Source organism: Ochlerotatus camptorhynchus, unplaced genomic scaffold (assembly GCF_037179485.1).
Source record: "Ochlerotatus camptorhynchus isolate MF236.1 unplaced genomic scaffold, CSIRO-AGI_Acam_v1.1 ptg000017l, whole genome shotgun sequence".
NCBI classification, from domain to species: domain Eukaryota; kingdom Metazoa; phylum Arthropoda; class Insecta; order Diptera; family Culicidae; genus Ochlerotatus; species Ochlerotatus camptorhynchus.
Genome location: NW_027040509.1, coordinates 1,896,519 through 1,923,939, shown reverse-complemented (window position 1 = coordinate 1,923,939; position 27,421 = coordinate 1,896,519). Strand labels below are relative to the sequence as shown.

The following is a 27,421-nucleotide window of genomic DNA, read 5'->3' as shown; positions in this document are numbered from 1 at the left end:
GCAAAACCCTGAAATTCGCATCATCAAGTCCCTCCCCAAGATGGCGGGTTTCAAAGACCTATAGTGGAGCAGTTCAGTTAAACATCCGATAAAGCACGAGGCGCACAGACCAAGCCAACACCGTGAGACAATATTATCATATTATTATTATTTTCATTCGGGCCAAGCAGCGCCACTATCTAGTGAACGAAGAGTTGGGTGGAGGTGAACATGTAGAGAAGTAAAAAAGAGAAGCCTCCCACAGCTGCGAAGCAGGCTATGTCGAGGTAAAGTGAATTCCAATCAGTTGAGAGAATGAACCATGCAAGTAGATCTAGCTGGAAGTAGGGCGTTTCAGCCTTTGTAAACAATGACTTCTCTTATCGATTTCTAGGAATTCAAGGCACGCCTACACAAACCAACATATCCATCGAGTAGGGGAAGTCTTCCCCTACTCGATGGTGATGTAGATTTGTCACGGAGAGCCATGACTTTCGAGAAATCCTCGAAAGAAGTCATTGTTTACAAAAGCTGTTACGCCCTAATTCCAGCTCTATCTAGAGATAACTCACACATGAAACACTATCCTCCCTTTCCTTTATTTCAAGAGCAAATTTTCATTACGTCGAATGTAACAAAGGTAAACAAAGTCGAGCTATCAGTGTCAATCGATGCTCCTCCTATTACACTATATACTGTCCGAATATAGGATCACATCCCATTTTTAAATTTATTTACCAGTCGAATTGCTTTTTGACGTAATCACCTTCCGATCAAAATAGTTTTCGATGTTACTTAAGTCATCCGATTTCTATGGAGATGCCGTTTGCCTTAAGTAACAGCACTGGGAAACCCGTGAAAAGTGTACTTTCGTCGTTTCGCTTTCTCATTATTAAAGTGAATAAATCGAACTGTTTGTTACTAAGATGATTTCGGTGGTCCTAAAATGATGAATGGGCTGCACGTAAGGAGACGTAATTGATAATTCTCCCGAATATCCTGGTAAATACACTTTGACTTAAGTAACAATAGGGGCCACCAAACGACGTATAATAACTTTTGACTCAAAAACCAGTATTTCTTAGCATGAAAGCTAGCGATTTGCCTTTGTATGATTAAACCCCGGCTTTTTTTTTTTTTTTTTATTTCTTTATTTAAGAGATTTTTAGCCTTAGGCTAGTTCATCTCTTTAAAACCCGGCTGAATATGTTAAACATTGCTATCACTATGAGATTATATGTGTTTAATTGGAAATAGGAATAACTTTTCGGTCATCAAAACAAAACTTTATTTTTCTCGGATCGAATGTTACTTACGGCATAATGAAAATTTGCTCTTGATTTAACGTCGGTCTCTGTTCCGCAATATAGTGCCAATCACCATTGACGGCAATCGAATGTGCAGGAAGGCAGCTTCCACACCTCCATAGGATATCGCCCACATTCAAACATACATGGTCCGGGACCAACCGGCTTTACTTCCCCCCTTCCGAAGGCAGACGTGACCAGAAATGTATATGCCTCAGAAAAATTCCACCGACCTCGGCTGGGATTGAACCCAGACCCATTGGGTTGAGAAAGCAGTCACGCTTACCACTACACCACTGGCGCCGGCTAAAACTATCGACTATGCACCACCTTCACACAACACCACTGCAGCTCTCACAACCACCTTCCCTACCACACTAATATCCGATCAACCACCACAACATTGCACTGCTGGTAGGGGAGGGAAGAGATTCACCCCAGCAGGCCTGGGTGTTCATTCCCAGTCGGCACCGCCGGGATGTTCTGTGGCATAACATTTCTGATCACGCCTTCCTTCGGAAGGGAAGGAAAGCCGTTGGTCCCCGGTTCATGAGTTGATGGGACGATAGGTCTCCATAGGGTCCAGGTGTGGGAGCTGCCTCCCTGGCGTCGGTAGCATTGGTCCTCAGCACGGAATACAAGATCGACGGAAAACAAGTCAAGGGAAAAAAGGGGGAGGGAGAGCGGAAATGATACTTCACCTCAAACTGCACCCGTCGGCTTTTGCAAACACACACACGCACACTCAAAACATCACAGTCAGCTTGGAAAACGCCGAAAAAGGAACTATGAACAACCAATCAAATCAGAAGGAACTCACCGGGAAAATAAAGCCTTAATCACAATGAGGTTTCAACAGATGGGGAAATGATCGTAAAATAGTGTTAGTGTAGTGCAAAATATGTCATAATGTTTGTGAAGTGACGTCAAACTCCACTTTTTTACATAATTTTTTTGGGAGTTTTTCGTCATCACCGATTGTTTACCACTTTTTGGTTACTAATACTAACAAATACCCTCATTGCCTTCATCAGCCTCCATCCAGGGAACAGTCCTGTCTCCGTTCAGGCATAATGCAGCATTTGTCAGCAGACCGGTGCTGAAATTCTCAACGAAATGAGAGAATGCATTTGCCATCTTTCTTCAGTTTACAACACAAACACGATCATTGGTGTCAGTGATCACCTAATTTCAAATATATTGTTTTAATGCTAAAAATCCTAACATATCAAAATGTCCTTCCTAATCTCATGGAAAATTAAAACTTTTGGGATGTCTAAAACTATGGACACCTAAAAATTGACAAAATTCGTAGAACAAGAACTTTTGGTCGAACATTTCTGAAACGTTTATTCATGCAAGAAAATAATTCTTGTGACATTTAAGAAAGAAAGCGAACTAACAAAAAGATCAAAAATGTTATCAAAAGTTCATGTTCTACGATCGGTCTTCGAATGTCCATGGTTTTGAATAGTTAAAAAGTTTGAATGTTTTATAAGCATTAAAAATAAAACTACAAGGGACAGCCCTATGGGGTTGCACGCACAGGTGACTTCTTGGTCGTGGTCGTGGCCTTATATAATAAATCTTATTTGTTAACTGAAGCAGGAGCTTGTGTTATGTGAAGGAATAAAAATTTGAGCGGGGTTCTCTCTGTTTATACTCTTTAGTATGACGCGCTTGACATAGATGGCCCACAATGACTCACGAAGAGCTACTGATTCCGATCAATAGCGGTGCGGCTTCCTCCTCCTTATATGCATGCTCATGTGGGCTGCAGCTCGCTGCCTGCAGGCAGCCTTTCGTTGTGTACTGGAAAACATCACCACTCACCACGCGGTGATTGAATATACACCGTTTGGTGAGACCAGATGGAATTCAACTTTGAAATCTGTTTTAGGGAAATCGCTTTCCGCAAGCAATCGGTGATAATTTTAATTATCATATTGACGGTTGCACATTCGTGCAATTTTCAATAGTGACATTTTGAAAAATGATAAATTCTTAAATTTAACAGATGCGCAGAAATATATCTATTCGATTGGTGATAAAATTGTTGAAATTGATCCACGGGCAGTTGAGTTATCAACGTTCAAAATCTTTCATAATTGTGTTACATGTTCCATTTTCGGTTTTTTACAAAGTGTACCCTTATAAAGAAATCACAGACGTAGTCCTACGTTAAAAATCAAAAATCGGACAGGCATTTTGAAATACTGATTTTCATTATTTGTTTAGAATTTTTATTAACTTTAATAAAACACATGTTTAGGTCATTTTTCCAGAAAGACATTATTTTTCTCTACAAATTTACCTCCTACGTCATTTTGATTAAAAATGCCGTTTCCATGCTGCAATTTTATGAAAAATGCCAATATGGAAATTTGGCAAGAAGGCCCATAGCAAATAATTTCGCCAAGATTCGTGCAAAACGGAGTAGGTCGTTTAAAAAATTCAATATTTGCTTCGTTGTTTTAACAGGAACTGCTCACCAGCAAGTTAGGGACTGTTAACTGAACTGTAGACAGTTTAGAGGGGAGGGGTTGGCATTTATCCACGGTCATACAAACTTTAAAAATTGTGCATGGACAATTATCTACGCAGGGAGAGGTGGGAAGTTCAAGATTCCCAAAAAAACCTAGTTAATGAACAGCCCCTTAGGCAAATATGATATAATCCATTAAATATCTTCTGATGACCATGAGGATTATGGTCTATAAATTAAACCGCGCATATTAATGTCAGCAAGCCAAGGCAAATAAAACCACAGAAAGCATCTCATAATAATAACAACAACAGAAATTTATTTCTCAACCTCACTGCAGCTTCTTCTCGTCCTTCTGGCCCCGTTCCTCCTTGGTGTAGGCCTTTCGATAAAAGTTCCAAAACAGGAACAGGAATATCGTAACGTTGATCACGAAGAAGAAGGTCAGCGATCGGGGCACGCTGCACTGGAGGCTGATGATGAGAAACAGGTAGACGAGCATGATGCCAAACTGCGTCAACTGAATCGTCGTCATGTACTTCTTCCACCAGAGGTACTTGTGATACTGCGGTCCCATGGCCGCTATCAGGTAGTACGTGTACATGATAATGTGCACGAACGAGTTCAGGATTCCGAGAAAAGCTCCTTGGACGCCTGCGGATTTGGGAGAGTGTAAATTAAATTTCACGGATTATGCGCGCCATCTGTCCGCTTCCATACCTGGCAAATACTTCAGATAGCCCCAGGTGAACACGGCCATAATGGTGTGGTGGTAGACGTGCAAGAATGACACCTGGTTCTGCTTCTTGCGTAGCACAAAGAACACCGTATCCAGTAGCTCGACATGTTTCAGCACCATATACCACCAGGTTCCATTCCAAATCTGCGGTAAACAAGCGAGGGATAAGAAGAAAATATAATTAAATCGCACTCAGGGAAATCCCAGAAATGGAATAATTTCGCGAGAATCATCATTATTGAACTGTACGAAGCAAACAAAACAAAACCAATTTGGCTCCCGGAGATCGCCGACGGATATGTCACTACTGTGTTCTGTGGTCTGATGAGTTTCGGATGCTACCAGATGGTTCCACAGAGTCGACTCTTTAATTATCTTGACCTTGGGCCGGCAAAAAGCGCCTCTTTCAATCTGGTGGTGCTAATTTCAAAACACCAACCATCATGGAGTGTCGATGAACAGGTGGATGGATTTCTTGCTTGCTTTTGCTTGCTTACTTGCTCGGGGGGGCAATCAAGGTTTCGGACGCGTGATGAGCTCGTTACGTCAGTGGCGCAAATAATAGCAATAATAATCTAATTATTCACCACGGGCCTCACTCAATTATAACTTGAAGGGGTTGAAGGCGTCTCGCTCACCGTCAGCTGAAGATCACGGTCCACGGATGCGTTAGCATTGCAGGTGACGTACAGCGCCCGATTGATACCTCCGATGAAGAACGGCTGCACGCAGAGCATCGTCGAAAAGAGAACCTGGGCCGCATTGTACACGATGAGAGTGTGTTTCAGCACGAAGGGCTTACGATTTTCCATCCATCGGGGGCCGTACTGGAGCACGAAGAGGAGATAACAGGCTGCGATCGATAGCACGGGAAGCGGGGAGCTCATCAAGAACCAGTCGTCGATGATGGGATCTGTAATTGTGAAGGACGTCGAAAGGATGATTTGCTTACTTCTAGGGACATTTGGTGATCAGATTTGAAATTATAAATTTTACACAGGACCAGAGCAGCACCCTCCAATGGGCTTCGATGTGTCACGGGTGTTGGAAGTATTATAAACTCAAGAAAAAAAAGAGATGAGATTATTATAATGGCAAACTGAGGGTGGGCTTACACCTCGAGGGTAAAATCAGTGGATCGTACAAGCAAATTGTACGAGTGCATCGAGAGCAAGTGCAGTTGACAGCTCTGAAGACACAGTAAAGGCCCAAACGAAATGTGGAGGAAGCGGAGCGGAAACGGAAAGTTTGACAGTTGTCAAAAATGACATCAAGATGCCTAACCGAAGTCGATTTGATTCTAACTAGTTTTCAATCCGACAAGTAGGCTTATTCAGATCGGGCTTTTTCGCTGCCGCTGCCGTTCCACTTCCGCTGTCATTGCCTTTGGACCTTATATGAAACTGAACGCAATGTCTAACAGCTCAAAAAATTGAGACATTAGAAGGAAAGTTCAGAGACATAAAAGCAGGTCTGTCATGGTGGTTACTCATGGTGACTCCATGAATAATTAGCTCCAAAAACGCTGATTTTTCGCAGATTTCGCCTCTCAAGGGTGAACAAATTGGCTGTCTACAATCAAATCATAGCACCTGCGATCCTCTCCGCAGCTCCGGTGTGGGAATCATGTGCACAGACTCACAGGAACAAAATCCAGGTCACTCAGAATATAATGCTGAAGATGGTTCTTGATCGTCCTTTCGACACAAGAATTTCCAATCTTCACCTACAGGCGAGTGTTCCTAAATTAGATTTTAAATTGCTGACATTAGACTAAGTTTATGCAGAAACGCAACCCATCTTAACATGCTTTGATAAGCAATTTGTATATAGTAGTGGTAGGTTAGTTGTAGCTGTAAATAGTAGTTATAAGTAGTCTCCTTTTTCCAATTTTCCAACCAAGGTGGTCATTCTCTAAAACAGGCCTGATAAGACTAGGAACTTTATATGATTAAACATTTAGATCAATCAACGATTAGATCAATTAAAATCAAAAGTTAGATTTATTGTTTTTTTGACGTAGACTACTAGGTAAAGGGGGTAAATCGAAAATCTAAAATTGCGACCGTCAGGTGATGTTAGGTTTTTAACGCGTATAACTTTGCCATTAATAGATTAAATTAAAATCCAAAGACCCTAATCGATAGAAAATACCTCTACGAATTTGCTGAACTAAATACTTTTCAAATTTTTCAGTAGCAACATCATCGCCAGCGGTAAAAGGTGAAATTTTTTACTCTCTCTCTCTCTGTCGTCGTGCAGAGAAATTTTCTCGCAGCGGACGGTGTAATGAGTGGATCAGCTTGACAAACAGCGGTTGTGTGGAAGCAAATATTATAAATTAACAATATGGTTCACTTCCAGAATTCCCTTATGTTTCTGAAAAGAAGCATAAGTAATACCCTCTCCCGGTGAGAAAGGTGACTAAAAACATTAGTGGCCTTATTATTTAAGCGTGTAATCAATTCATAAGTTTAGTCAAATAAAAGGTGTTGCAAATAGTATTAGCTTTCTCATGCATGTTACACGCCTACCCTGACGTCATGGCATTGTACTACGTTCAGACTATAGTTTATATTAATAACGTAATAACGTAATATAATACGATATCAAAAGTGCCTAGATAACGTGACATCTGCTATAGTTTGAATGTACAATTAGCTTAGCGGTGAACCAAACAAGTAAAAAAAAATGAAGATTGCATCTGCCATGCCTCTTTACATACCACATTGGCAACTGACAGGAAGAAAACTTTCAACACACTAAGAATCGTAAACCCAAATTTGGGTAATAGATTACCAAACAAGGTACCCCCCCAGCAACATGTGCTAAGGCACACAAGCCAAATGTACGCCATGCATTTAAACGTCGGTAGAGCAAATTATCTCTCAGATGCTGGTGTCGTATCCCGGCGCAACTTGAGATATAATTTTTGGAATTTTTTTCTTACCGTGTGAGTAAAATTTTACTCAACTGTGAGTTGTTTTTGATAGCCTTGTTACGCTTAATTGACAGTGTACTAGTCACCTTTCACGTCCGCTAGTGTTAGGAAAATCGTTTCTTGGAGATAATAGAAGAGTGAACCATATTGTTAATTTATAATATTAGGTGGAAGTAAACACCACTCACTGTTTTAACTACCTTGAAAAAGTTCACTCAGAACTCTGTACAGGATTGTTATGAAATATTATCAAATTTCCTTTAGAATGATTTCCTCTCACATAATTATTTTCAGAGTTTCTCTAAAATAAATTTGAGATTCTCTATGAAAGTCCTTTCCACATTTTTCTCTATAACATTTCAGAACAATCCGGAAATGTTGAGGAATTCATCCTAAGGTTCGCTTCGACTAAATTCATTGAAGCTTCCTTTTATAATTGCTTAAAATCAGCCTGAATCCTCCTTAGAATTTCCATGCAGTTCACCTCTAAATTGTCTTGCAATTCTGGTCATAATTATCCTGGAGCTCTCCTCTAAATTAACTTCGAATCCTCTAAAAATTCTTCACGATACGCCCTTGAAACTCTTCTCAAAATTGCTGCAAGATTTCACCCCCTAGGTATTTATAATTGGATTATCATATAACTCTCTATAAAATTAACATGAACTATATTTTAATGTAATTCAATATAACCAGAATTTCCTTGGAGTGGTCATCACTATTCTTTTAAAATTCTTCTCATAACTTATTTGAAATATTCATAAGAAATGGACCTGGAATCATCTTCACAATCTTCATGCAATTTTCCACAGAACAATCTTAAGATTCTACTCTGAACACACACCATTGACTTGGAGTTTTAGTGAAATCCCTCTAAGAGTTATTAAAATCTCTTTTTTTTAACTAGTTCATTTATTTGGAAGGCTCAATCACGTTAGCTTTACGGAGCCGATAGTTCATTTTTCTTTGTTTGTAACAAAATTCATGTCTATGTCTAGTAGGAGTTGGACCGAATACTCGCGGCTTACCCGAGGTTAGAGAGGTACATTGTTGAAGGAAAGGATCAGGGGAGGAGCTTGGGGGTAAGATTTCATTGCCTCATCAGTGTGTTGTCGTAAGTAATCGTTTTTTTTTATCCTTTGATCGTCGATCTTGTTTTCCATGCTGAGCACCAATGCTACCGACGCCAGGGTGGCAGCTCACACGTCTGGACTTTACTTATCGACACATAAACTCATGAACCGGGAACCAACGGCTTTACTTCTCTTCCGAAGGAAGGCGTGGTCAGAGATGTTATGCATCAGAACATCGCGACGGCGCCAACTGGGATTGAACCCAGGCCTGCTGGGGTGAAACGAAGTCACGCTTACCACCACGCCACCGGCGCTGCTATTAAAATCTCTTTGAATTTTGCTATCAAGAACATTGCTGATGTCTCCTGATTTTTCGAAAATCTCTTTAAAATTCTCTTAATATTTAGTTCATCAAAATGACTGTATCCTGAAAATCCAGTCCAAGGGTCTTGAAATTGGTGCAAAAACTTTATTTTTCCCGATGTGGCATCAAAATTCACGGGCGTTTCCCGGTTTTCCCTATTTCCAGTGGTCACCCTGCAATTAGTGCAATATTAAAAAAAATAGAGGCCAAACAAAAAAATCACGCGGATATAGAATTGGGTGTCATCACTTCTGCAAGTTCACTTCGGAAAGAACTTAATCATTTTGGTAAAGTTTGAAACCGCTTCAGAAACTCCCTGCGCTTCGGTCAGAGAGCGTATAGGGCGTCGTTGTGCCAATTTGGTCTTGGCTCAATTTCGAGTATGAGAGAGTAAAGGGCGAACACGAAATTATTGCGACACCGAAAATGTCATGCCAATTTTCTTATAATGTTTAGAATCAAACCAAAATTTTAGGGTAGTTTTATACATATATTTACTTCAAAAATCAAAAGAAAAGTTAATCGATGGAGCCTTGAGTGTAAAATTGAACGCATTTTCCCTTGATGCCCTCCATCAAAGTCTTTACAGTGTCATCCGGTACCAGTTTCTCAGTTTTTTTTTCCATTTTCTTAACATGTCCTTCTCGTCTTTGACTGTCTTCTTGCTCTTCCGAAGTTCCCGCTTCATTATTGCACAGTACTGCTCCACCGGGCGCAGCTCCGGACAGTTTGGCGGATTCATGTCCTTTGGAACAAAATGGACAGAATTGGCCTCATACCACTCCAGGACACTTTTAGAATAGTGGCATGATGCCAAATCTGGCCAAAATAGCGGAGCTTCGTCGTGCTGCTGCAAGAATGGCAAAAGGCGCTTCTCGAGGCACTCAGATTTGTAGATCTCGCTATTTACTGTGCCCTTTGTCACGAAAGGCTCACTCCTCAGTCCGCAAGAGCAGATGGCCTGCCAAATGAGATATTTGGAGGTGAACTTCGACATTTTCTTCTTCTTAAATTTGTCGTCCACATCGAACTTGCTCTTGCCGGTGAAAAACTCCAACCCCGGATTTTGCTTAAAATCGGCTTTTATATACGTTTCGTCGTCCATCACACAGCAGCCATATTTTGTCAGCATCTTCTCGTAGAGCTTCCGTGCCCGAGTTTTAGCCGTCGATTGTTGCCGCTCATCGCGGTTTAGGAAGTTCTGTACCTTGTATGTATGTAGTCCAGCTCTCTTCTTTGCATTCTGGACGTAGCTCTCCGAGATGCCGATCTTTTTAGCCAAATCACGGCTTGAGACGTTGGGATTTGCTTTAATCATCCGCTTCACCTTTCCCTCCGTCTTTTTGTTCTCCGGTCCCGGTTTTCTTCCAGCTCCTTTGCCGTGGTCCAACGTCAACCGCTCCTGGAACCGCTTCAACACTCTGGAGACGGTTGAATGGTGAATGTTCAACATTTTTCCCAACTGCCGGTGCGACAGGTCAGGAAATTCCAGGTGTTTGGAAAGAATTTGTTCTCTCAACTCGCGTTGGTTCACCTCCATTTTCGTTGAATCGAAAGACACGACTTCGAGTTTGACAGCATGTACACAATACACATCAATGAGAAAGTGTGCAAAATTTGGTTGATTTTTACCCAATGGTAAAAAAGTTATGCCCTGTTGAATGTGTCGCAATAATTTCGTGTTCGCCCTTTAATTGCAGTTGGATCAAAAGTGCCTGATTACCCGATTACCCGAAGTTGCGATAGTGAAGGTATGATCACAGACAAGCAGACATAACACTCCTAAAACGTTCATCATAATCCTTTTTAAAGGTCAATTTAAATGTTTCTTAGTTGGTAGTACCGCCACTAGTGGTGCACATGATCAATTCCCTAGCGTTTAACGTTTACACACTTCAACCATCTATTTTTTATTTTTTTTTATTTTTTCTATATTACAGAGATTTTTAGCCATAGGCTAGTTCATCTCTTAACAACCATCTATTGAGTGTATTGCCCATCAAAGTATATTCGACAGATGGCGGTAGGGTTTACAATAATAAATGTTCAATGTGTTGTGTCTAGTTAATATATATAAAATGTGATATAACATTGAGGTAACGTTAGGATAAAATCAAAACATTGAGAAATATTACGCATCACTTTCAGAAATACTTCACTTCGCAACCGATGAACCATTCTGACGGCCATATGAGTACCTAAGTAACCATATAGTCGCAATATAGCTTGTATATTCTTACTTTGCTTGAATATGGTTAGTTGGGGAATCTGATGAAACTGTCACTTCTTGAAACTGTTCGCTTTCGTGTTTCTTTCATTCTCCTTTCGCACACGGAGCGCTCGGTGGACCAGCGACTTTGGACGTGAGCCTCGTCCCAGATCACCATGGCAATTCAATAACATTTGGTGGACATCAAACCGACCAAAAAAGGCGGAATCATATTAGAACCAACCAACCAAGGACGATCTACGGAAGGAAATTGCCGGTGAAGCACGGAATGAAATACGAAGCGTTAGAGAAAAAGCCCAAAGGGATTCCAAAGGAAGCAATTAACGGCGGCGGAAGAGCAGAATATGGTGAGAGCTGTCCAAATTTTTGTTTACAAATTAAATATCAAAATTAAACTAAATACATGCCAGGGTTGAAAAGAATATTTTCTTTTTTTAAGTGTGTATGTATCACCAATATCCATTTGATAACGGTGATGCATACATGCGGGGCTTATTGTAAGTGAAAGTAACCTCGGAATGGGCGTGACTCTCCAGACATTCTGAAATGGGTTGCTGGATCTGCAATAGAGCTATCACCTTCTAACTCCCGGACTAAAGCTGTCTACAATGACCATAAATGCGACATTGTAGAGAGAGTTCTTCCATAATAACACTTAAATGGAATACCACAGTTTGAAACCGCTTCATAAACTACTGAATCACTTCCGAAAATTTCGGAATCACTTTATATAGTACTAAATAATTTAGATCAGCGCTGACCAACGTGCGCCCCGCGGGCCAGACGTGGTCTCTAGGATGGGCAGGCCGGATTTAGATAGTACTGAATAATTACAGAAAATTTAGTTATCACTTTGGAGCTTTTATCCGCGAGAAATCGACGGCTAAAGCCATTGTTTACAAATGCAATTACGCCCCTTTGAAATGTTGGCACTGATATATCAAATTCGAAATTACTGAATCAAATCATAAGCAAACGAATCAGTGCTTTCGGCAGTGACTTCGAACTTTTTCTAACTGGTTCAGTGATCCCAAACTTTAATGAAGTGATTTAGTACTTGCGGAATTGATAGCAAACTTTCTGGAATAATTCAGTACCTTCCAAAGTGATTCCTAAACTTTTTGGCATTAATCAGTACTTTCCGTAGTAAATCGGAACATTTCTAAGGTGATTCAGTTGTTTTCAAAGTCAGAATGTTCACAAAGAGATTTAGTAGGTATTCATCGAAGTGATTTCGAACCTTTCTGTGATGTGTTTCTTCTCTATTTTAGTAACTCGAACAATGTAGGCATCTCGCGGTAGCATTTGTAATCAGTGATGACAATTATGGATGGACAATCTTGACTGGTAAGCGTGATTGCCTCTCACCCCAAAAGACCTGGATTCAATCGCCATGATTTTTATGAGGCATAAAATCTCTGATCGCGCCTCCCTTCGGAAAGAAAGTTAAGCCGTTGGTTCCTGGTCCATGAGTTGATGAGTCGATAGGTATGGTCCAGGTGTGGGAGCTGCCTCTCTGGCGTCGGTACACGCAAACCAAAAATTTATTGCAATGAATGTTCGTTCCATTTCCTATCATCCTCTGTTCATGAACATCGCAGCGAATGTTAGAAGTTGACCTTGCCGACGATGCAATGATTTTTAATCTTTTTTAATCCGTGTTCTTTATATGCTTTCACCTACACAAGCAAGCATTTGCCTTGATTGTTATGTATAACATTGTAGAACGACGCACACACTTGCCTCGATTCTCTCCAGCAGAAAAGCAAACGAAGTTGAGTATGCGAGGAAATGAGCACTTCTTCTTTGCTCTTAACCTATCCATATCCCGAAGCAAAAAGAGAGCAGTAGAGAAAGCACGGACCTGATAATAACAACGTTCGTGGTTCGAGTCCCCTCCCCTGGCACTTTTTTTCGACATGATTAATTTCACTAACTAATAGGGTTAACTACCCCATTTCCGGCTTATTAAGCATAACCCGCACTTAGTCTTTCTCAATCTAGCGCAGTTTAGCACCAAACGGAACCCAGATAACCAGAAGTCGTATACCAGTTCACAAATAGAATCGTTAATTGCTACTGATAAAGTCAACATCGCATACAACAATGAGATCCACCGTATAATGTTTAAGTTAAGTCGAAAAGAATGCAAAGTTTCAACCTATTGGCGAGGATTGATTTTTGTATCGTACCGTATCACAAATAAACTCGGATGAAGTTTTTGAAACTGAAATGGTTTTTATAGATTAGATCGTAAATTATATTTGATCAAATCGATGAAAATTAAGAATCAATTAACTCGTACACCGCTTCCCCAGATAACCAAAGGTAGCATAAGAATGTACACACTAGATCGCATTTGAGTTTGCTTGAAGATAAGACCCATAAGACTATAAGAGCATTCCATCTTGTTGCAGTTCAAGTTGAAATTAATGCAAAATTACGATCCAAATGCGATTTTCTCAACTGGTCTTTGCTTAACCTCCCTATTGCTTGCAATAAAACTAAGGGACTGTTTGTAAATTAACAGATGTCATAGGATGTGTGTGAAGGTCCCGTGGAATCTAAACAAACTCCAGATCCAATCGTTATTCTGATGCTTTTCATCAACATCAAAATCTTTCCAAGTCCAAGTAGGCTTTTCGAAACGTATAATTTATCAATGATATAAACCTCTTATTTACAAGTGCTTATATGGTGTAGTGGATTCAGTTCTGGTTTCTGGATACAAAAGTAGACCTATGGAGGCTAGCTGCAGGAATTGCTTTTTTTATATGGATGATCGTATTTCTGTCATATTGAAATCGGAAAAATCGTTATTGGAAAGCCTGTATTGTATGTATATATATGGCCTCCACTTTGGAACGTATAAAGCAAATCTGCGCATATTATACGATTTGTTTGGTTAGTATATCACTGTGTATATCCGGAACTATACGGACCAAAATGTTGACTGGGAATGTTGTTATTACTGATGGCTTCCAAATTTATTTACCTTTCCGTACGCACCGTAAGATTTGATAATGAGAAACCAATCGTTGAGATATTGTCAAAAGTCTAACACTGCTTCTTGATGCCAAACTCGGCCTACGGATTCTAAACTCGGCCTAACGCATTGAAACGCCAATGAATTCACTTCGGCCTATCGGATAAAGATAAAAATTGATTCGGTCAGATCGCTTCTTTTGGTTTTGGAAATAATGTGTGCAAACCTTCATATCACGCGTTCTCATTGACTTTGTTCCGTAGCTTATTAACTAAAGTATCGTACCAAAAGCATAATTGACTTGTCAACTCTGAAATCATGGATTTATTTGAAGTTTTCTGCTCGATAGGCCCAAAATGGGCGATTAGGCCGAAGTAGTTCTCTACCCTACACTCCACATTTTTCTTTCTCCATTTTCTTGCATTGGACCGCAGCTCGGTATATCGCATCCTCGGTTCATGCAGTCTCCACTAACATCCTCTGATGAAGAATCAAACATAATTGTAAGCAAATTTCAATTTTGCGGAACATTTGACACGATACCGAACAATTGAGCTCTATTTAATTCTACTCGAACAGTGTTACCATCTACCTGCAGAATTGCTTGCCATTCATGGCAACAGTGGCTGGCTTTTGACACATTCTACAACTTTGCTCAACATTCGAATTCGGTATCTTGAAACGAAACCGAGATATTGAGCTTTAATTGATTCTGCTGGAGCAGTGGTAGAATTTAGAGTCATTCACGGCAACCCATCCACACTGACACATATTCCAATGTTGCTGAACATTCGAAGTCATTACCGCTCTTTTTGATTTATCTCGAGCAGTGTTGCCATCTATTGGCAGAATTATGAATTATGTATGGACATTAGGGTGGGTGAACATATATATTTTGAGCCCCCACGCTCAATCGATTCTAAATCAGGTCATGATAATTCTCCCAATATTTAAGTTTATTTGGATGCACTGGTCCTTTGAAGTTTATATGCGAATTATGGGGATAACAAACTTTTTGTTCGTAACATCTTAGCACTTTCCGATAATGATTTGCGGAAATGTTGTTCAACTTTGCTGAAGATCAGTGTTGATTAAACTTCAAGGCAATGGATTATTAATTGATTTTGAAGCCAATAACTTTCTGATATGTAGGGGAAATTGATGTAATGTCTGCCGAGCAGGAGAAAATATCTAATAAATACCTAAATCTGACCAGATACCACAATTTGGTATTGATCAGCATGATGAAAATTCAAAAGAATAATACATGAGGATGATGAAAATACCAAAGAATAATACCAAAAAATTACATGCAAAATACATAATTGATATTTGGATACCAAAAGAACACCTGTGTGGTATTGTTTTGGTATTGCATTTGTGGGATACACCCTAACGCATTGCATCTATAATACATTATCCTACCCCTCGTTGTTATGTCAAACGTATGAATGTTCAGAAGGATGCACTTAGCAACGGAACGTGATCGGCATCATCGGCGAGTAAAATACACGACTGGCAGAAAGCAGAGGACTCTCCCCTTTTTCGCTGCTAGCCGTCGTTCGTGTAGATCGTGCCTCCTGCGCTGGGTGATTCTCGTGGAGACTGAAATCCGGAATTCCACAGCATTATCATAATTTAATATTTTAATGGTATTGTGGAACATTTTTTTTTTGTATTATTTTTTGGTATTTTACCAAGTAGTCATGCTCATCCATACCAATTTGAGGTATCGACATATTCGTTCCTGCTCGGGTACACTGAACCAATATGACATATTCCTGTTATGTGGAAGTCTAATAAATTTGCGCTATAAGAAAATCTGATACATTTACAATGCTGATAAGTTGTTAACTTTTATATGATCATCATATGATAAATAAAAATCGGTCAAGTCATAAGAATTAAATATAATGGATTTGAAACCATCTATCAGATAAATGTCATAAATCTATCTAATTAAAATTTATACGAAAATCACATGAAATTTACTTCTTGTTTTGACACATATATTTTATTGGTTCTTAAAATAAATCCTAAAATAAACATCAGGCAGTGAGAGTTGCTGCTTCGAGTGCTTTCTAGTTGCGTTTTTGATTGTAGCTGATTTGGGATTCGGTCCAGGAATGTTGAGGTGTGATGCTGTCGGTGTCTTCGCTCGGTTTCACTGGGTCATGGCTGACTTCGAGATTGAGTTCGTTCAATTAGCACGAAGTAAGAACAACTCTCCCGACATGGAATGTAGTACAACGTTATACTCGTTTTGCTAGAGTGAAGAAAAATAGCACTGACAAATGTATGTTCCGTATGTGTCGTTTGTTCAAATCTTTCTTAATGCTCCTGTGTACAATAAATCCGAGTAAAACAATCTCTACATTATATGAGTTCATGGAACTGGTTCATGAAGTTCCAGTACTAGTGCTACAATCTGGATAAGCCGTGAAGAAGGCTTATAATGAGAATCTTAGCAAAGTAAATATTGCTGTAGAATAATTTTTTTCCTATCTCAATAGTATTGAGTCAATACATCGTTTTCCGGAACCCCTTATCTGATGGGACGATAAAAAATAAAGATTATTCAAAACACTACTATTATTATGAGCTATATTGCTTTAATTTGAGTGTACCAAAACATCGTTAAAAAAAAATTCAATTATTTATGCAGAACAATCGTATAAGATATATTTGATTGGGAGCGATATTCATCCCAACACCATGCTTAAACAAATGCTTACTGTTGGTTTTCTTAAAAGGCAAATCTATATGACTATCTAATGATTGGGATCGATCTACTTACAATCTACAAACTTTAAAAATCATCGAAGGCTATTCCAATGAGACATACATTAGACCTGTTCATTTTAAACGAAATGTTCGGAATGTAACGGGTCAACCGTGATTACTGTTCGTCATGTTAATTTGAACTTTTGTGCAAATTTTCAGCAAAATCGGTGTTGATTTAGAGGTGCTTCTAGTTAATTTTATGTTTTCAAGGTAATTTACGGCTTATAATATTTGTATCTCGAGACTGAAACAACGAAAGCTGCTGTAACAACTTTCATAGCAAAGCTTAATGTGTTATCTACCAACTTTGTGGTCAAAGGTTGACTATTCGAAGTGATTTTATTGAATTTTCACTTAGTTTCATGCTCGAAGATATCTTAAAATGTGAAGAATTTTAAAGTATTTGTTCTACGAATTTTCCACCCATATGATATAAAAATGTGTAGTGTACGCCATTCAAAATGTTCGTTATTTTATAAATTGCTGTTATGGTTCGAGTGACACTTGCCTTTGATAAAAAAACACGTCTACTGAGGATTCATATTTATGAAAAAATCATATATCAATGAAACAGTCATCGGTCGTCATTGAAAAGCAATGCAACTATGTTCTGTCAATCTAATTGACTTTTATTGGTTCTTGTGAATTTTAGCTAAACTATGTTGGAACGAAACTTCTAGAACAATATGAGGAACATTATGCCGTACACTACACATTTTTATATCATATGGGTGGAAAATTCGTAGAACAAATACTTTAAAATTCTTCACATTTTAAGATATATTCGAGCATGAAACTAAGTCAAACTTCAATAAAATCACTTCGAATAGTCAACCTTTGACCACAAAGTTGATACATGATACATTAAACTTTGCTATGAAAGTTGTTACAGCAGCTTTCGTTGTTTCAGTCTCGAGATACAAATATTATAAGCCGTAAATTACCTTGAAAACATAAAATTAACTAGAAGCACCTCTAAATCAACACCGATTTTGCTGAAAATTTGCACAAAAGTTCAAATTAACATGACGAACAGTAATCACGGTTGACCCGTTACATTCCGAACATTTCGTTTAAAATGAACAGGTCTAACATACATGTTTTACTATAGTGCAAACTTATATGACAGTCCAATAGTTTCTACATGTCTGTTTACACGCGACATATCAACAAACGTCAAACATCGTTAAAAGCAACTCCAAGCTACTGAATTTCCATTAGTTTCTAGATGTCTGTTCTCACCCATGACGGATGAACAGTTTTTCACCATAAAATATAGCAGACAATATTCATATACATGTTACCCATCGCAAACCACGTTCGAAGAAAAGGAATATCATGTAGGGTAGAGCGCTACTTCGTCGTAATCGCTCATTTCCGTTCTATCGATCAGAAAAGATGAATAATATCAATGATTTAACCGCGCACAAATCAATAATAGATTTGTTCCGATGCGCTAGTTCATTAGCTACAACATAAACCCTGTTAGAGCGAATTTTATGAATATTTACGCTCATTGTTCTCAAAACAAAAGAAGCGCTCCTAGCGAATCCCCTTTTTCTACGTTAATCCGTAGGACGAAGAAAATCTAATGGCGTTTCAATGCGTTAGGACGGAATTGAAACTCGTAGAACGAATTTAGAATCAAGAAGCAGTGTTAGATTTTAGACAATATCTCATCAATTTGTGACTCTTTATCAAATCCAACGGTACGCATGGAAAGGTGAATAAATTTGCAAGTCATCTTTGACAGAAATATTCCATTTTTTGTTTAAACTCGCTCAGAAAAGAGAGGTAAAGCGCGGGTTGTGCTTAGTAGGACGGAAATTAGATCAGAAACCCTACTATTTTTTTTCCTTTGGTTTGTTTTTTTCCGTCTATCTTGTTTTCCGTGCTGAGCACCAATGCTACCGACGTGCCAGGAAGGCAGCTCCCACACCTGGACCCTACCTATCGACCCATCAACTCATGAACCGGGGACCAACGGCTTTACTTCCCATCCGAAGGAAGGCGTGATCAGAGATGTTATGCCTCAGAACATCCCGGCGGCGCCGATTGGTATTGAACCCAGGCCTGCTGGGGTGAGAGGTAATCACGCTTACCACTACACCACCGGCGCCGTTGAATATCATGTACTAAGTATGTGAAATTACGATAGAAATCATTCCATATCACAGTCATAGTTTTAACTGATAATCCAATGGAATCTATCAATCATCACATAGAATGAATAAATCTTATGACATTGCTATGTTATAAGATGGATCCAATAATCCGTACATGTCGATTTTTTTTTTCAGTGTAAATGCCCCTAATTTGAGCCCATACCTAAATTCAGCAATCGACCAAATTTTCAATAGCGACCAAAAATATCCATTAGTATTCCCGAATGACGCGTTCATCTAGATAAAACTGATAAATAGCAAATTTTTAGTGATGGGCCCAATCTTAGATCTATAGGCCAACATTAGAGCCATTTTCCCTACTTAAACTTATCATGTTTGTATTAATTCATGCGTGAAGTTAACGATTTACACATTTACTTCAACTATGTTCCTGATATGATTAATCGACTGCTTTCAGGGCAACACTGCATCTTTTATTTATGATATAGTAGCCTGGATGTTTTGCCTTACACTTCGCGAAAAGCACACCAATGTTGAGTGCTGAGTAGTTTTTTTTTCGTTAATCATGTTATGTATACAGGCTCAATAGAATAAGCTTTACAGCGCCAAGTTATCATTTGTGATGTACATCCCAAGTAACACTTGCAACATCTTGCATGAAAAATAAAAAAAATCCAGTTGTAAATAAGTTATATGTTAATTGCCTTTAAAACATCCTGTTTTAGACGCGTTGTATTGTTGTTTGTGAAGTATTCAACCTTTTTGACAAGCACTTGTTATCATGAAGTTATAATTCGATATTGCATGTCTCAATTACCAGTTTATAACACATTTATAACTGATTGTATTTGGTGAAAACTGGCAAGACTTATTTACAACATGTTTTCATATGTCATTGTTAGAAACATGAATCCATCTGAGATATAACTTATTTATAACATTTTATTAATAAGTTATATTTCAGATGTACTCATGTTTCCAAAAATGACATGTGAAAACATGTTGTATATAAGGCTAGCAAGTTTTCATTAAAAACTATCAGTTATAAAAGTGTTATAAATAGGCAATTGAGAGTTGCCATACCTAATTATAACTTCAATAAACGATTCAAGTAAAGTTCTTGTTGTTCGTGTTATAAACATGTTTTGATAACAATTATGAAATTTCTCAATGCATACTACAAACTGCACTACAATATGGCTGACCAATAAAGCAATGTACAGAATGAAAAAAAAACATTTAATTTGTACTTTCAACATCACATGTACGTTTTGTAAAAGAGAAAAGCAAGATAATTTGAAAACAAAGTTGATATTCTATTTGTTTTTGTTTTTTTTTTGCAAAGTTGGGGAATTTTATCCGGGATATTTTATGCAATTCAATTTGTTAGATTAAGCTTTTTTAAGAGCCAATGAGTTTTTAAGAAGTAGAATGTATAGCTTTACCATAAATTTGCAACCGCATAAATGTTTGCAGTACGGAATCTCAGTTTAGGCAGTTTATTCGCAAGATAAAATTCCTCCGAAGAATATGTTGTGTAAATTGATGATAAACAAATTCCATTCATAGGAAGGATGAAATTAATTTACAACATGTCCAAAACAGTAGGTTGCGTTATAGTCATAAATAAGTTGCGCAAGTCAAGCATATGTTATATATAGATCCCACCTCTTGCGCTTTTTTCGGTATAAATAAGTTGTATATAAGTGACTAGACGTAAATGTTTACCGCTGATTTTGTCATGTGGGTCTTGTGCAGTATGAGTTCGCATCCAAATGAGATTTGGGAGAATTTCCATGTACGGATGTGAAATAGATTGAGCTTGGGGAAGCAAAATCAATATTTTGAACCACCCTACTGGTCACACTGGAGAGCCCTTGAGCGATATTCTAGCTTTACCTAAAATCCTGAATCAATATTTTGGTATATAGTCCTTTTATTTCATGAAAAAGGAAGTATTTAACCGTAAGCCGTTAACCGTTGAACTGTACTCTAGGATAGAGTGGATGGTTTAGAACATTCCTTATATTTTGTTGGATTTGTGCTCGCTTTTTTATATTACCGTATGCATGATAATGTTTGCACCATCGTACAAATAAGGCTCCTGTTTCACCTGCGCATACAATGCCTTGGTTTTATTTGCATGCTCGTAACCGAGGGGGGTGACACATCTAAATCTCAATACTAGATGCTCAAAAAATTTCACACTAGCGAATCAATCTTCGAAAACTCTTATTTCAGTTCTCGCATCTACTTGCATCTACTTGCATCTTTTTGCATCTTTTTGTATCTTTTTGCAGGAAATCTGCAGAATCGTCTTTTTCTATTTATCTATTCTATCTAGCCACAGCAAAACACAATCTTTCCTGCAACGTAGATAGAGTCGTCCCCCTCGCACGTAGCCTATAGCTCATACCGTAGTAGGCTGTGTATAAAATAAAATGATTTACTTAGTTTGACAGTTGCACCATGACGAAGTGGCAGCGTATTCGTGATTTGTCCCACGCGCAAATGTCGCAAAAAGACATTTCAATTGCCGTGGGAGTGTCCCGGTGGACCGTCAAAAGGGTTTTAAATCGAGAAAAGAAAGGACAACTATCCGCGAAGGTGGTCACAGGTCGTCCGAGGTCAGCTCGAGTTCCGAGAGTTATCGCTGCTATCAAAAGGAAGATTCGGGTGAATCCCAAAATAAGAAAAATGGCAAAGGAACACGGGATCAGTGACTTTACGGGGGCACGGAAAAAAAAAACTCACATGATTACCAACCGACTCCGGGAGCTACGAGTCGAACGAAGCAAGAAAATCTTGAACTTCCTTAAGCGAAAAAATCCGGTAATCCTGTTCACCGACGAGTGCATGTTTACTGTCGATCCCGTATCAAATTCCAGAACCGACCGGTATATTAGATCTCTTCCGGTAAAAGACGTGGCCGACGATCACAAGAACGTGTATCTGACCAAGCATCCTGCTAGCGTTATGGTGTTTGGATTGGTGGCTTCCGATGGCAAAAAAAATGGACCCAGTGTTCATTCCAGAAGGCAACAAGGTCAACACGGAGGTCTACATCGGGATTTTAAGTAAATATGTTCTTCCGTGGATCAAAGAACAGTACGGTCCGAAGCCAAATGTTGTATTCCAACAAGATGGGGCTCCGTGCCACACCTCTAACCGCACTCAGAAGTGGTTGCAGGAACATCTTCCGATATGAGCGAAGAATATGTGGCCGCCATCCAGCCCCGATCTTAATTCGCTGGATTACTCAATATGGCGCGTCATGAAGGCCAAGACCTGTTCTAAACGCCACCCGAGTACAGCAAGCCTCAGACAAACATTGACCTGTACCTGGAGAGAAATGGATCCAGAATACATTATTAGAACCTGCCGTGCATTCCGGAAGCGTGTGGAGGTCGTAATTGCAGCAAGTGGAAACTCGATCGATGATTAACATTGTTTAAGACTTTGAGAAACATCCTACCTTTGAATAAATAAAAAAACCCGAAATCGAAATTTTTTAGAAATTATTTAATTTTGACATTATTTAATGATGCAAATATTATCACGCATACAGTATATTATATTAAATTAAAATTAATTTTCAATTAATCAATTATAATATAAAACAATTCTAGTAAAATTAATATAATTTGATAATAGTAATAGAAAAAAAAACAAATGTACCATAAGAGCCAATGTTAAATAAGAATATTAAGAGATAGAAAAAATGTTTTTTTTTTAAATTAACTCAGATACAACTTTTGTCTCAGAGCATTTTCTTTATTTTAAAAAACACACAAATTAGTTTATGGACTTCAAATAGTTTGAAGAAATCAAAGATTTTATACCTCTAAAAATCCCGACGGTGCCGACTGGGATTGAACCCAGGCCCATTGAAGCGAGAGGCAGTTACTCTTACCACTACACCACCAGCGCTGCTGTGTCTAATTAGTCATTCAACCAATATTTGTTGTGAATCTAGATAAAACTCATAAGAATTATCCAAGAAGCTCGTTTTACTTACATTGGAAGAAATTTAATATTTGAAAAGACATTCCTGAACTTATTTCAAAAAGATCGATGAAAATCTAATTATTTTTATTCAAAGACACTCATGCAGAACGACCCATGTTGTGTATATGCAAAAGAAGTCTCAAAACCACTATAGGAATGCATTATTTATCGTGAAGTCCATTAGGCTCTCAACGCCGATCTTTGAACTTTGCTTTGATTCATTCTTCACTTCCTTCAAGTCTCTTTTGTCCATTCGTTATTTTGTCATCTTAGGTTTCATTGAACTCGCTCGTTCATTCTCCAGTGGCATGTTATTTGCATAGTTAAAAAAATAAAATTAAATACGCACCCAGCCATTCAAACCACATGTCAAAAAAATCAACGAAAATAGTACTAATATTGATTTACTCATTGAGATATTTTCGGAACCGTCAATTCCTGTTCAGAACAATTTGCTTGTGAGTGCACCGTTTGAAAGATCCGTCAATTCCTTCCGATATTTCTATTTTAACTCTGCTTCTAATGTACATTTTTTGCGTCAAGCTCAGTCGTAAATTTATAAAAAAAAATCGTCACAAATGAACACCAGAACACCGTACCTGCTCCCTTCGTGATGTTTTCATACCGGGTCGAAAATGACACCACCAGGCTTGTCATCTTGTCTTGCTTAATATCTAACACAAACTTCACCCTTTAACACTCGATCACAGAACGCAACTGCCGTTATGGCGGTAATAAATGCTGACTAATATTCTAACGCGCACACGCGGCTCAGCACTTCTTCAAACTATTGACAGTTACTACACTGCGGCAAACAACTTTCGCTTTCCGTGAACATCCGCACGCGAGCAAGCACCAGGTAAGACTGTAACGCATTTCCCTGCAAGGCTGACCATCAAACTCACCACCACACCACCAAAAAAAAACCGGGGACTGCTCCTAGCGCGCTGGGTGAGGAGATGGCCACTTTAATGCTAAACCTTCGGAGCCCCGCGTTCGAGCGCGCACTTAGAGCTTACTTACCTTAAATTGCTCTTGACTTGCGTCCAGTGTCAGAGCCACCACCGACCGACCGGCTGACGGTCGCCGCCATTTAATCGGCATGTATTGTGTATCGTTTGGATGTGAAGCCTTGCACCGCTCGATCCGAACCGAACCGAATAACATCATCATCAAGTTCATAGTTCGAGCCTTGGAGCAGTGCAAAATTCCTGAAAGAAAGTGAAATTTCTCCCGACCGTGTACAATGACCTCCGCCGAGCCTACCCGTGAAGACGCGAATGACAATGCAAGCGAAGGACAAGGCGAGATCCGTTAATGGTTCAGCCTCTCGCTCTCCTCTTCCTCAACCAACCGGGCAAAATGCACGATCGGTGCAATTGTGTAAATGTATTGCTCACGTGGTTTTTTAACTGTTTTAGCAGGGCCACACGGTCAGTCGACGGCAGTGGTGATGAAATATGTATGTCATATTCATGTTGACCAATTTTGGGTTCACTGTTTACGGATATGGGATAGGTGGTTTTATTCGGTAACGCAACAACAAAGAAAAGGGTGTTTTGCTGACTTTGGTGAATTCTTCTGCGAAGAACGTTTTTCATACATGAGCTACTATTGGGCGTACGAAGTGATCGCCAGCTATTTTTGAGCCACTGTAGGCAAAATGGTAATGATAGAACAGTTGGGCTGAGGTCACTTCAGCCGATGGTTTTTGTTTAATTAATTGACGTCTTGCACACTGATTGACCTTATACTCTACGATATCAACATACAGTACTCGTTTGATTTTGGCAACAAGCTAGAAAATTTGGTGTTTTTCAAAATCAATCGGTCTTATTTTGAAATTTAATTTATGATTCAGTTGATTTTGAACTACAGTGAGTCATCTTTATGACATAGACGTTATTAATAATTAATCTTATATTAAAAGTGGCAGTCACAAAGAGCAAAAATACTTTAAATATCAGTTGGATATTGGCAAGGTGCCAAAATCAAAACGTGCCAAATCGTAAGTACTCAAAATGCAAATTCAAAAAATTCAAAGTTCATGGAATCTTTACAAAAATTGTAAATTTTTTACTTTTCCGGTTGTTTTGGCTGGTGGTTTTCATCATTTTTGTGCATTTTTTTCTGTTGGGTATGTTATCGTTGTACTTGCCACAAAATGGTGCAGGCTTTAAAAGCTCACAATTAATAACTGTGGAGTGCATCTAGAACACTAAGTTGAGAGCACGCAATAAAGGGTGTCCCACCACAAATTGCATCACGGAAAAAAACGCTGCAGAAATTTACCTAGTTGACCGATTCTTTTCAAACTTTCAGACAATAAAATATAACCTATTAGTAAGCTTTTGGCATATTTCTTTCATTCAACTTCAATACCATAACCGTACGCTCACACCTTACGCTTAACTCCACTCGTTGGGTTCTGTACAACATCTGGCTGCAGCTTATTCTGTACGGAAACCCTCTTTTTCTTCATGTCTTCCTCAGATTTGACCTCCTTGGGATGCTTCCGTAGTGCCTGCTTCATAATAGCCTATTATGAATGGGCCTTAGTTCCAGTGCGTTGGGAGGGTTCATGTCCTTGGGTACAAAAGTGACCCCGTTGGCTTCGTACCACTGCAGGACAACATTTGAATAGTGGCACGAAGCTAGATTCCGCCAGAAGATCGTAGGGCCCTCGTGTTGCTTCAACAGAGGAAGCAAACGCTTCTGTAGACATTCTTTGAGGTAGATCTCACAGACAATGAGGCTTTGTCAGCATCAGGGTTTAGTTTTCGGACCCGTGACACCGTACTAAGCCGTTCGTTCGTGATTTGAAGCCTTTTGCACTTCGTACGTATGCAGTCCCTCTCGGTCCTTGGCTCTCTGAACGAAAGACTTGGACAGATTCATTTTTTTGGCCATGGCCTGACCGATGCATTGGGATTCCGCTTAAACGCTTTCACGACACGCTTGTGATCCTGATCACTAGTAGAACATCCATTCTGACCGCATTTCTCCTTCCGTTCAATGCTCAGAGTTTCGTAGTAACGAATTCGCGACGTTGCTTTTCGGGTGACGCCATTTTTTCCAACTTTCGAAAAACTGACGCCGTTAAAAATACAGTGTACACTCTAAACTACTTCTACCCAAATTTTCAAGAAGAACTACCCGATGGGTAGTTTTCTACAGCGTTTTTTTTTTCTGCGATGCAATTTGATGTGGGACACCCTTTATAATTAGCAGTGATATTGGAAGCTGAAATGAAATCATTATTATCGTTTTGCCGTATTGCTTATTAAAACAGAGGTGTGAATTCAATTCAAACGCACCATTATAACCGTTTTTTCGCATATGTGAAGTCCTTCTCGTAGTAAATTCACTTAGCCGATGATATTTTCTGGAGGCCTCCACCATGTACGGTTACTAAAGTTGAATAGAAGCAAAAAAAAAATTGTTGACACCTAGAAGATGTTGATGAGAAAGTCGAAAGCAAATGTCAACAGTTCCGGCGTTACGCTTGTGACATGTCTAAAAAACATTTTTAGAAAGTGTTATGAAATCTTAAAGGCAGTAACGAGTCTTTCCTAACATGATTAAAATGACTGGAAATGACAGGTGGAATGGATTTCACTGAATTATTTTTTGACGTAGGATTACGTCTTTCAGCAACATATTGGGGGTACAATTTGAAAAAAAAAAACAAAATCGACCGCGTTACAAAAAGTGGTCAGGTTTTGACCACTTATAACTCTGTCAATAGTGGATGGATTTTAATTCTAAACAAGCCCATCGATTGGAAATTTTTCTACAAGTCCGCTAAAATGAACACTCTTTACATTTTCAATAGATCACTATTGAAAATTTCACAAATGACAAATTTATCAAGCCTGCAAACAAGTGGTGGTCGCCGAATATAGATGCCGAGCACGTAATTCTGCGTCAAATCTACGGTCGTGTCTTGGATACAACCTCTTTTTTAATATAAATTTTGTTTTCATTTTATTTTATTCAAAATGATGAGCCTTGGCATTATTCTTTAGAAGTATGAATAACGATTAATGTGGTAATTAAATAAGTTGGGGGAATTTATTACTATTTTTTTACTGGCCAGTATATTTCATTTTATATGCGCGTGTGTTGCTGGTCCGAAAGTGAGGATAACAAAATTCGCACTTGAAATTAAGCAGAATGGACAGTTTTTGGCAATTCGTTTTTGTATGTTGAATGTGAAGTTGTTTTTTTTAGAGGAGAAGGAAGAGACGGATTAGTAATTTCCATTTCATTACACTACCTTATTTGCTTATCCTTGACAGACACCCGTATTTCGTCTACAATGTGCAGATTTATTGAGTGTCTTGTACTAATACTCGACTTCGAGTTGGAGCTGGGTTTTAGTTGGATTTTGCCGGAC

The 27,421-nt window shown here is 38.9% G+C and overlaps 2 protein-coding genes across 2 annotated transcripts in view; both read right to left on the bottom strand.

Moving 5' to 3' along the window:
- Positions 1–4,073: 4,073 nt before the first annotated feature.
- On the bottom strand, positions 4,074–23,824 carry bond (james bond). The gene is made up of 4 exons (XM_065223590.1): positions 23,622–23,824; positions 5,149–5,423; positions 4,492–4,654; positions 4,074–4,425 (listed from the first exon to the last, which is right to left on the bottom strand). Exons 1-4 carry the CDS (start codon positions 23,677–23,679, stop codon positions 4,103–4,105), a joined length of 819 nt encoding a protein of 272 aa, XP_065079662.1. The 5' UTR covers positions 23,680–23,824; the 3' UTR covers positions 4,074–4,102.
- LOC135702496 (uncharacterized) overlaps positions 9,346–27,421 on the bottom strand; it is a 280,096-nt gene continuing 262,020 nt past the window's right edge. Inside the window, exon 2 of the mRNA XM_065223568.1 lies at positions 9,346–10,576. Coding sequence (XP_065079640.1) covers positions 9,472–10,428 — 957 coding nt within the window. The 5' untranslated portion in view covers positions 10,429–10,576 and the 3' untranslated portion in view covers positions 9,346–9,471. The remainder of the gene's footprint in view (positions 10,577–27,421) is intronic.